The 12,536-nt window shown below is 40.3% G+C and overlaps 1 protein-coding gene across 1 annotated transcript in view; it reads left to right on the top strand.

Annotated features, from left to right (window-relative positions):
• LOC126092716 (orexin/Hypocretin receptor type 1-like) overlaps window positions 1–12,536 on the top strand; it is a 116,148-nt gene that overhangs the window by 67,922 nt on the left and 35,690 nt on the right. The window contains exon 7 of the mRNA XM_049908439.1: window positions 1,601–1,713. Coding sequence (XP_049764396.1) covers window positions 1,601–1,713 — 113 coding nt within the window. The remainder of the gene's footprint in view (window positions 1–1,600; window positions 1,714–12,536) is intronic.

Below are 12,536 nucleotides of genomic sequence, written 5' to 3'. Positions count from 1 at the left end.
TTGACTGTTAATCCACATCGTTTGCTCAGTAGACTGTTCATTCGATGCACCAGGTATTATGATTCTTCCTCACACTCATAGAGGATAGCAGTGTCATCTTATCATTGATATCTGTTCACCCTGAATTTTAACCTCACTCTTGATATTCTCTCTTTCCTTCATTGCTTCTTCGACAAACAGACTGAATAATTTTTAAGACGAGAATTTCTCTCTTACTGTTAGATCCCTATAGTTCCCTCTTGCATCTCATACATTTTGTATATTACCTACACTATGTACTACAGTATTCGGACACCTGGCTGAAAATGACTTACAAGTCGTGACGCCCTGGAATTCAATGTAGTGATGGCTCACCAATAGCCTTAAAGACAGTTTCCACTCTCGCAAGCATACGTTCAATCAGTTTCTGGAAGGTTTCTTGGGGAATGGCAGCTCATTCTTCACGGAGTGCTGCACTGAGGAGAGATATCGATGTCAGTCGGTGAGGCCTGGCACGAAGTCAGCGATCCAAACCTTCCCAAAGGTGTTCTATAGGATTTCAGGTCAGGACTCTGTGCAGGCAGGTCCATTACAGGAATGTTGTTGTCGTGTAACCACTCCGCCACAGGCCGTGCTTTATGAGTTATGAACAGCTGCTTGATTATGTTGAAAGATGCAATCACCATCCCTAAACTGCTCTTCAACAGTGAGAAGCAAGAAGATGGTTAAAACATCTGTGATAGTGCTGTGCAAAACAACAAGGGGTGCAAGTCCAGTCCATGAAAAACACAACCACACATAACACCACCGCCTCCGAATTTTACTGTTGGCACTACACTCGCTGGCAGATGATGTTGACCGGGCATTCCCCACACTGTCATCGGATCGCTACAGTGTGTACCGTGATTCGTCACTCCACACAACGTTTTTCCACTGTTCAGTTGTCCAATGTTTTCGCTCCTTATACCAAGCGAGTCATCGTTTGGCATTTACCGGCGTGATGTGTGGCTTATGAGCAGTCGCTCAACCATGAAATCCAAGTTTTCTCACCTCCCGCCTAACTGTCAAAGTACTTGCAGTGGATCCTGATGCAGTTTGAAATACCTGTACGATGGTCTGGATAGATATGAAACAGAGGTCTACTACACATTACGACCCTCTTCAACTGCCGGCTGTACGCTCTTGTGCTGTACGTGTCCCTTCACGTTTCCACTTCACTACGACATCGGAAACATTGAACGTAGGCATGTTTAGGAGTGTGGAAATTTCATGTACAGACGTATGACACAAGTGACATCCAATCACCTGACCACGTTCGAATTCCGGAAGTTCCGTGGAGCGCCCCATTCTGCTCTCTCACGATGTACAATTACTACTGAGGTCGCTGGTGTGGAATACCTGGCAGTAGGTGACAACACAATGCATCTAATACGAAAAACGTATTTTTTTGGGTGTGTCCGGATACTTTTGATAACATAGTGTACATTTCTCTAGATTGTATACCCGTTTCGCTCAGGATTTCAAATACCTTACATCACTTTTCATTGGACACTTTTTCTGTATCAACAAAAATTATACATGTGTGTGCGATTTATGTGCCAACTATAATATCTGATTGCAGGTACACGATGGATATTCCACAGAACGACGCGACTAGCATCATTTCCATGTTGGCGCACTGGCTGTGTTACGCCAACTCTGCCGTCAACCCCATCATCTACAACTTCATGAGCGGTGAGTACGCTTTCCCTAGCCCGTCGCTCTTCCGCCCGTGCGCTCCTCATTATCAGTGCATGGAAGGAATGCACATCAAACGTTTAGCGGCAGTCACAATAATTTTTCATAGATTAAAGTGCACCCACATATCTCGTTTGAAATAACGCAATTTGAAACTAGCTTTACACATAGTTTGCAGGTAACTTGACAGCATAAAATTCATCTCCTCTCTGGCACCGAACGAGCAAAGGTAAGATTCTAGATTCGCATTTGGCAGACCTAAGATTTAAATCCCGATTCAGTCATCCAGATTTCGGTTATCTTTGTTTTTCCCAAACTCGCTTAAGCCATTTGCTGGGATAGTTCCTTGAAGAGAACATAGTCGGTTCCTCTCTCAATCCTTCCCCAACGCTTTTTCGTGTTTCGTTTGTAGTGAACTCGATCCTGACAGGACATTAAATCCCAATCTTCCTTCCTTCTTCCTTAATACACCGGGAGTATACACAGTACCACACGAATTTATTTACGTAACTGTGTACAGATTAGAACTTGCAGCTATCTTTCGACAGGGTCACCATCTAAGGGCAGACTTTAATTCCTGAGGCAGCGGTCGTCCCGTTTTCAAGAAAGCTCATAGAACAGATACAAATAATTATAGAGGTATACCGCTAACGTCACTTTGTTGCAGAATTATGGAACATGTCTTATGCTCACGTGCTGTGATGTGCATGGAGAACGAAAATCGCCTCTACAAAATCCAACACGGGTTCCTAAACAGAGATGTTTCGAAATTCAGCTCGCTCTGTTTGTCCATGAGATCGAGAGTGCCGTAGACAAAGGCTCCGAGGTTGATACCGCGTTCCTTGACTTCAGAAAGGCATATCACAGTTCCGCATTGTCGTTTAGGTAACAAAATATGGGCTTACCGAGTACAGAACCACATTTGTGACTGGATTCAAGATTTCCCTGCAGATAGAATCCGATGGGTTGCTCGTAACGGAACAAAATAGACAAAAATTTATTTCAGAAGTACCTCATAGAAGTGTCAAAGGACTGTTACTGTTAAGTATATAAGTGATAAAATGCATTTGTTCCCAACCCCTCAGAAAATTACATTTTACCTTTCAGGGGGATAAAATGTCATGTTCTGAGGGTTTAAAATAAAACGCTTCGACTGTCTTTTGATCACGAAGGTAAATTATTTTTCTAAAATCATTATTTCGTAGGATGTAATTACTGGTTAGAAAAATTACCAATAATTACATTTTCTTTTCATATACTAGCATTAACGTATGACACAATGTTTTGGGGATAACAGCTTGTGAAAGTAGCGCATGAAGAAGATCTTCCTCATATAGGCCACCCGCTACACATATACTGTGTACTACGCGATTATGAGTGTTACATTGAGACAAGTACATCACATGTGATATAATATCTCATGAAAATCGTTTCCCAGAGTTATAGGTAGTTCCACAAGAGACTATAAATTATTTTATTATTCACTTCGCAACAATAAACGAAACTCCCTGGCAGATTAAAACTGTGCGCCGGACCGAGACTCGAACTCGGCGCCTTTGTCTTTCGCGGGCAAGTACTCGACCATCTGAGGTACACACGCACGACTCGCAACCCGTCCTCACAACTTAAATTGCGCCAGTACCTCGTCTTCTACCTTCGCAGGAGAGTTTCTGTGAAGATTGGTAGGTAGGAGACGAAGTACTGGCGGAATTGAAGCTGTGAGGACGGGTCCTGAGTCGTGCTTGGGTAGCTCAGATAGTAGAGCACTTGCCTGCGAAAGGCAAAAGTCCCGAGTTCGAGTCTCGGTCCGGCACACACAGTTTTAATCTGCCAGTAAGTTTCATATCAGCGCACACTCCGCAGCAGAGTGAAACTTTCATTCTGGGAACAGTGAACGAATAAATTGTCAGCAAAACAGTTACTACGGAATGGCTACTACACTGCTGTGCGTTCTACCCACTATTATTATTATTTCTTTCTATTCTCAGACGTTATGTCTGGTCAAAAATGGACAGTGACACGGACCTTGATCAAGCGTCACTTCCTTTTAACTGTACGGTATATGTTATATTGCATTTAGGAACTTTCGGGTCATTGAACATGTATCTATAATTACAGATTTTTGTAGTTGTATATATATGTTTGGATGTAGCTGTATTGCATTGATGTACTGGTGGATATTGTGAGGTATGACTCCTGTAGTTGATAGTATAATTGGTATAATGTCGACTTTATCCTGATGCCACATGTCCTTGACTTCCTCAGCCAGTTGGATGTATTTTTCAATTTTTTCTCCTGTTTTCTTCTGTATATTTGTTGTGTTGGTTATGGATATTTCAATTAGTTGTGTTAATTTCCTCTTTTTATTGGTGAGTATGATGTCAGGTTTGTTATGTGGTGTTGTTCTATCTGTTATAATCGTTCTGTTCCAGTATAATTTGTATTCATCATTCTCCAGTACATTTTGCGGTGTGTACTTGTATGTGGGAACGTGTTGTTTTATTAGTTTATGTTTTATGGCAAGTTGTTGATGTATTATTTTTGCTACATTGTCATGTCTTCTGGGGTATTCTGTATTTGCTAGTATTGTGCATCCGCTCGTGATGTGGTCTACTGTTTCTATTTGTTGTTTGCAAAGTCTGCATTTATCTGTTGTGGTATTGGGATCTTTAATAATATGCTTGCTGTAATATCTGGTGTTTATTGTATGATCCTGTATTGCAATCATGAATCCTTCCGTCTCACTGTATATATTGCCTTTTCTTAGCCATGTGTTGGATGCGTCTTTATCTATGTGTGGCTGTGTTAGATGATACGGGTGCTTGCCATGTAGTGTTTTCTTTTTCCAATTTACTTTCTTTGTATCTGTTGATGTTATGTGATCTAAAGGGTTGTAGAAGTGGTTATGAAATTGCAATGGTGTAGCTGATGTATTTATATGAGTGATTGCTTTGTGTATTTTGCTAGTTTCTGCTCGTTCTAGAAAGAATTTTCTTAAATTGTCTACCTGTCCATACTGTAGGTTTTTTATATCTATAAATCCCCTTCCACCTTCCTTTCTGCTTAATGTGAATCTTTCTGTTGCTGAATGTATGTGATGTATCCTATATTTGTGGCATTGTGATCGTGTAAGTGTATTGAGTTCTTCTAGGTCTGTGTCACTCCATTTCACTACTCCAAATGAGTAGGTCAGTACTGGTATAGCATAAGTATTTATAGCTTTTGTCTTGTTTCTTGCTGTCAATTCTGTTTTCAGTACTTTTGTTAGTCTTTGTCTATATTTTTCTTTTAGTTCTTCTTTAATATTTGTATTATCTATTCCTATTTTTTGTCTGTATCCTAGATATTTATAGGCATCTGTTTTTTCCATTGCTTCTATGCAGTCGCTGTGGTTATCCAATATGTAATCTTCTTGTTTAGTGTGTTTTCCCTTGACTATGCTATTTTTCTTACATTTGTCTGTTCCAAAAGCCATATTTATACCATTGCTGAATACTTCTGTTATCTTTAGTAATTGGTTGAGTTGTTGATTTGTTGCTGCCAGTAGTTTTAGATCATCCATGTATAGCAAATGTGTGATTTTGTGTGGGTATGTTCCAGTAATATTGTATCCATAATTTGTATTATTTAGCATGTTGGATAGTGGGTTCAGGGCAAGACAGAACCAGAAAGGACTTAATGAGTCTCCTTGGTATATTCCACGCTTAATCTGTATTGGCTGTGATGTGATGTTATCTGAATTTGTTTGGATATTAAGTGTGGTTTTCCAGTTTTTCATTACTATGTTTAGAAACTGTATCAATTTAGGATCTACTTTGTATATTTCCAATATCTGTAGTAACCATGAGTGGGGTACACTATCAAAGGCTTTTTGGTAATCAATGTATGCGTAGTGTAGGGACCTTTGTTTAGTTTTAGCTTGATATGTCACCTCTGTATCTATTATCAGTTGCTCTTTACATCCTCGTGCTCCTTTGCAGCAGCCTTTTTGTTCTTCATTTATAATTTTGTTCTGTGTTGTATGTGTCATTAATTTCTATGTGATGACTGAAGTTAATATTTTGTATATTGTTGGTAGGCATGTTATGGGGCGATATTTAGCTGGGTTTGCTGTGTCTGCTTGATCTTTAGGTTTCAGATAGGTTATTCCATGTGCAAGTGTATCAGGGAATGTGTATGGGTCTGCAATGTAACTGTTAAATAATTTAGTTAGATGTGAATGTGTTGAGGTGAATTTCTTTAGCCAGTAATTTGCTATTTTATCATTTCCAGGGGCTTTCCAATTGTGTGTAGAATTAATTGCTTGGGTGACTTCATGTTGCAAAATTATCACTTCAGGCATTTGTGGTATCATCTTGTATGTGTCTGTTTCTGCTTGTATCCACCGTGCATGCCTGTTATGTTGTACCGGGTTTGACCATATGTTGCTCCAGAAGTGTTCCATGTCTGTTATGTTTGGTGGATTGTCTATTTTAATGTGTGTGCTATCCATTGTTTGGTAAAATTTCTTTTGGTTTGTGTTGAATGTTTGGTTTTGTTTCCTTCTATTTTCACTTTTTTTGTATCTTCTAAGTCGTTTGGCCAATGCTTGCAATTTCTGCTTTTTTTCATCTAATTGCTCTATTGATTCTTGTTGTGAGATTTTACCTAACCTTTTTCGGTTTTTGTCTGATATTTCATTTCTTATAAATTGTGTTAGCTGTCCGATGTCTTTTCTCAGTTTTTCTATTCTGATCTGTAGCCTGTGTTGCCATGCTGGTTTTGTGGGTTTCTTCTGTGTGTTGGTTTGTTCTGGTCTCTGCCTAGTGTGTATATTTAGTGTAGTGAGTGCTCCTATATAAACCAGTAGTTGTAACTCTTCCATAGTTGTGTTTTCATTTATTTTGTTGTGTATGATTGTGTTGATAGTTTTTATTGTTGTTTCGACTTGTGGGTTATTTGGTGGTCTACGCAAGAATGCTCTAATGTCTGTATTTGTGTCTTTGTATTCTATATATGTCAGCTGAAATTTCTCTTCTATATCTAACACGTGTGTCTCTTCGTGTTCTATTTGTGCTTGTTCTGGTGGCTGTCTTAAGATTTCGTTTTCCTCTGATTGTTTAATTGATGCGTGTTGTTCTTTGTTTGTTTGCTCTGGGATGTTTGAGTCCATTACTGTATTTTCTTCTTCTTCTGATTGCACATTATTTTGTTTCAGTATTTGTTGTACTTGTTGTTTGATGTTTTCTAATTCTGACTGGGGTATCCTGTTATTTTTTATTATTACACGGATCTGATCAGCTAGTCGTTGTTCTGTTAAAAATTTTAATTCCGGGTATCTGGTAATAAATGTTGTGTATACTTGTGATCTGTGTCCAGTTGTGTTGGTTCCTAGGTTTGTTGCTTGGTAATAACAGAACATGAGGTGTCGATTAACTTCATCTGACCATCTCATCCTCTGTCTTTGTTTTCCTTCTAGGGTGGTTGCAGGAAGCATATCCTGCAAAACACCTCTATTTGGATTTAAATCATTTTCCAGTTGGCTAGCAGTGTCATTGCCATTGTGGGCGGGGATAGGGTTCAAGCGTCGTCCCCGACCATGACGGCGCTTTTCCGAGGCTTCTTTAGTTCTGTCCTGAACCAAGTAATCACACTAAAAGGGGGGTTAGCCCTATTAGTGGTTTGTTCTTTTCGTCGCCTTTTACGACTGGCAGAACATACCGGAGGCCTATTCTTTTCCCGGGCCTCCACGGGGGTTATTATTATTATTATTATTATTATTATTATTATTATTGTCATTATTAGTGGCAGTGGTCAGACACCAAGCACTGGCAGCCTGAAATCTTACCGTTCGGCCAATTCAAAAGTAACGAGCCCAAGAATCAAGCGATTTACAAACAGTAGGCCCAAGTATAGTTCACACATTTTCATTTGGTTGATTTTAAATGGGATGCAAGGTCATGGGTGAAGCTAGCGCCACTAGGGAGAGCAATGGTGGAAAAGAAGCATGTTTTGTAACAAGTTTTTTCCATCCATGTTGATACGAGTATATACCTTTCTTTTCTGAGAAGGAGGTTTAGGTAACTCTCGCAGTGCACTGAGAATTGCTTCATCATTCTACAAAAAAAGATTGTTAGAAATAACTTGTACTAATTATCTCATTGGCTTCTTAGTTCGTGGTTCAATAAAACACCTACATAAACTGTCATCTATTTTTCGAAGTTTTGAAAACAAAAGTATTCAAAAAATTTTTTTCATTCTAAAGTTAAATAGATGTTAATGCTGATTATGGTAGGGGAGTTGATTGCACTCAAGAATATTTTTCTTAGAAAGGTTGAAAGCTACTGATTTTTCTTTTTTATTTTCGTCTGTCTTCTGACTGGTTTGGTGCGGCCCACCACGAATTCTCCTCCTGCGTTAGTCTCTTCATCTCAGAGCAGCACTTGCACCTCTATGTTGTCAATTATTTGTTGGATGTGTTCCAAGCTCTGTCTTCCCCTACAGTTTTTACCCTCCACAGCTCCCTCTAGTACCACAATAAGCGACAAATCACTGGAAACAGTAACTACCCTAAAATACCTAGGAGTAATCATCCGGAGCGCCCGTAAGTGGTATGACCATGTAAAACGAACTATAGGGAAAGCAGATAATACTAGCATAATCTTAAGGAAATGTAATTCAGTCACAAATGAAGTACATTATACAACCAGTTGTTCGACAAGTTCTCGAGTATTGCTCATCAGTCTGGGATACTTGGTAGGTTTATCCATCTCACATACGTCTTGCTTGATGATCACAACTAAAAAATCTGAGAAATTAGGTCTAATACGGAGATTCGCCGACAATTATTGTCCCCGCGCGCAGTTCGCAAATGGAACAAGGAAGGTAAAACAAGATAGTGATACCAGAAGTACCTTCCACCACACATCATAAGGTGGTTTTCGGAGCATGCAGAGATTGAACAAAAGTATGGGAACATCAAAAACAATACCACACCTAATACTGTGTAGGACACCCGTTGGCATTGAAAACAGACCCTTTGGCATTCAAAACAGCCTTCAGTTCTCTCGGAATATATAAAAATGCGTCCTGTTTGGTTTTCAAGGGAGTGTCATACCATTCTTCCTTAAAAATAGTAGCAATTCAGGTAACGATGACGAGGGTGGATAGCGATTATTCTTCTCTGCAAAGAAGACCACAAAGGCTCAATAAAATTGACACCTGGTGTCAGTGTTGGCCAGGGGAGATGAGACAGTTCATCCATACTTTATAACCATCACAAAATGAAATGTTACATGAGTATGACCAACAGTAATCATTTTACAATAGTCGAAAAAGTAGTGCGTGACATAAAATTTAACCATTTCGGTAAGCCTAGATGAGTGGCAACAATTTGAAATAAAATACAAGCTAATATTACAATTTGTTCTTCATTTTACATTAAAAAACGTAAAGGTATATCAGAATGTATAACAGCTCAGTCTGAAGTAGATGCATGAGGACATCTTAGCATACTGTGCTTGAGGACGTAAAGTTAGGATCATTGGTTGACAAAAACTGATGTCTAGGCAATCGTAATGCTGAAACAGTGGCTGAAAGTATGTCTTCTGTTCTGATTATAGACAAATGACTACCTCTGCAACATTGTTGACGATGCTATCTAACGACGCACATTTCATGCTGTCAGTATATGAGTTTATACTGCATAAAAGTAGCATAAATGTGTCTTTGTCAAGTTGTCTATGAGGTTCTGACATGTAGTTTTAGCAGTCCATATTTGTTTGTAAAGTTACTCTTTAACTTCCTTTCTACGGGTAATTCTAGCGTCACCTACTGGTCTTCGTTTACTTCTTTGATAGCTTAATCGCCACAATCAGTTTGGCACTGGTCATCTTCGAACAGACAACGGCACTGTCAAATTATGCCTACCTGAGATGAGATCTATGTTGTTTTCAGTCTACGTGCTCACTTTCGTGAGTTTAATTTAAATTTAAGTACTTAAGTTATTATGTATGTGTTTGTCATAGTTAGTTTTCTTATCCACGTTATTCTACAGATTCAGTCTGACGATGAAATTTTTAAACACGTAAGCTTAATAAAGATTTGAGGGTTCAGGGCCTTTATATATGAGGGTTGTCCAGAAAGTAAGTTCCGATCGGTCGCGAAATGGAAACCACAGTGAAAACCAGAAACGTTTCATTTTCTACAGGTAGGCACACCTTCTACCTACTTCTCTACTTATTCGCCGCTCCAACTTCGAGTTTTGTCGTAGTGTTGAATCAACTTTCCAATATCCTCGTCATAGAAAGCAGCCGCCTCTGCTTTCGGCCAGTTATCTGCAGCTCGTTGTCTGTGGAAAAATTGTGTCTTCATAGCCAGCGGTTCTTGTGAGCAGAGATGAGACTCAGGGGGAGCCAATTACAGACTGTATTGTGGGTGATCAAACACTTCTCTTAACGCTGCAGTAGCTTCTTCACTGCCCCTGCAGTGTGCGGCCGAGAACTGGCATGAAGAATGAGCTGCTCGACAGTTGTGTTATGTGGGCTGCATGACACAGGCGAAATCTCTAACCAGACCGTCATACTTGACAGGAGATGCTAGTCCCTACTAATCTTTACGTGCTCGCTGTTCACTCAAAACTGAAAAGAGCGACGCGACACCATCGACAGGCATACTAGAGACACTGGCCAACACATCTGTGCAAAGCTTTACCGGATTTTCCCAGTGGTTTCCATTTCGCGACCTATCGGAACATACTTCTGGACAACCCTCGTTTATTTCAAGCTCTTACCGATTCTGAATGGTAGCCTGCCTCTACCATGGGTGTATTTCTCCATCAAGTAATGTAACTAAATTCCACCACAATAAACAGGAAACTTTCACTTTAAGGGATTCGATAAAGATAGCTCTCAGTGGATCAGATGTAGCCCTGCGTAACTTTATTTCAGGAAATGTATTCGCAGATTGCGAATACGAGATCACCACAAGTGTACAATTGGCTGGAAACAAATGAAAATTTGTGTTGGACCATACTCGAACCCGGATTTCCTGCTTTAAGCGAGCGCTCTCCTTAATCGTTTGGCTACCCCCAGCATGCTTCACAGACAAATGCAAACTCCCATATGTCCCAGCGTCTGCTTTCTACAGTGCTCATTGATGCGACTCCCGCTCATGGTGAGACTTACTTGTTTCCTTGTCAGGCTGCCTTGGGTTTGGCATGAAATGCCAGCGCCTGTATTTGACAGTGCTTGTCCAAACAAACATTTCTTCGAACTTCACAGACACTTTCAAATACAGACACTTTTTTAATGTACTAATAGATAATAATTGAGGACGTAGACTGCAAGAGCTACTCTGAGAGATGAAGAGATGGACACAGGAGAGGCCGTATCAAACCAATCAGAAACTGATGTATCAAAAAAATCGTTAGCGTTTCTATTTGACAGTCACCATTGCCAACCGTCGACTTGGATAGCCTGAGAAGAGCTGGAATATCCCTGATGAATTTGTTACTCAGGTGACACCTAGCTCTGCTTACCGACGTGTTCTCCTGTTACTGCTCCGCTACTGAAAACACAATAGTCCTCGCCTACTTTTATACCTGGCGGATTCGCATCTAAAGACATCTAGTGGCAAATTCTGCATAACATAGGTGTATCGGGATACTGTTTGTCAGATTGTGTACGTGATGAAACGACATGAACAAACAAGTTGCTGGGCGGTGTTTATGTTGAGGTTCCATTATGTGACCCAAATGAAAAACCAAAGTCTCATCATTCAATGAACGTTCGTTCATTTTCGTGTTAGCAAGAAAATAGTATTTGTCCACTAAGGCAGCACACGCGAAATGATAGCGTTGGAGTTATGTGCTGAGTCTCTAGCGAAGAAGTAAGCAGAACCACTGATGTTGTGGTGAATGGGTCACATTTACTTCAATAAACAAAGTCTCGGGAAAGTGTGTTTTTAAGCAGCGTCATTGCCCTTTAGATGGTAAGGAAGTTCCAATTTATGCAGGACAATCAAGTGAAGGTCAATTTGTGATGGGGGGGGGGGGGGGGGGAATACCTCGACATCTGAGAGAGATAGTAGAATATGCACAATCGAACAGATACCAGCGATTGGTTGTTAGGTTTAGGTGAATTAAAAGATTTTTCGAAATCAAATGGAACTCTGTTCGTGCAACTTCATCTCCCTGAAGAGCATAACCACGCATAACTTACGGGAAAAACACTGAATATAACTTTGCGGCTTTCTCAGCACCAAACACTTCTATACCGTGGAACCATAAACGTGGGGGCAAGGATTTATATCTACATTTGCAGGATCGGACAAAAATATGGAAACATAGCGAGAAATGGATCCTTGAACACAAATGCAGGTGCTAGCCATGCCTGCTGTAACTGACCGCGAACGGTACGTCTGTGATGTCTACAATAGGTTGCAGTTGCTGTTGCATCAGTCGTGGACAGAACAGTATTCTGTACTATAGTTGTGAGTGCATTATGCGGGAGCAAAGAGAATTCGAACGTGGGCGGTCTGTTGGCGCTCGTATGGTGGATGCTTCTGTAACCAAGAAAGCCTAAATGTTTGATGTTTCAAGAGGCACCCCACTGAAGAGCTATACCGCATACCGGGAAAGTGAAAAAAACACATCATCCGCTAAGTCGTAACGCGGACGAAAGCGTATGTTGAGTGATCGTAAGTGGTAGTCATTGAAGAAGATTGTGACTAACAATAATGGGACGACAGCTGTAAAAGTAACTGCAGAACTCGCACTCGCGAAACCTGTCGTCATCAAAACAGCACGAAGGGAGCTAAATAGGCAAGGAACTGCAGGACGA

This window comes from Schistocerca cancellata, chromosome 7 (genome assembly GCF_023864275.1).
Source record: "Schistocerca cancellata isolate TAMUIC-IGC-003103 chromosome 7, iqSchCanc2.1, whole genome shotgun sequence".
Taxonomy (NCBI): Eukaryota; Metazoa; Arthropoda; class Insecta; order Orthoptera; family Acrididae; genus Schistocerca; species Schistocerca cancellata.
The sequence above is the reverse complement of the archived record's forward strand: the minus strand, read 5'-3'. Positions and strand labels throughout refer to the sequence as shown.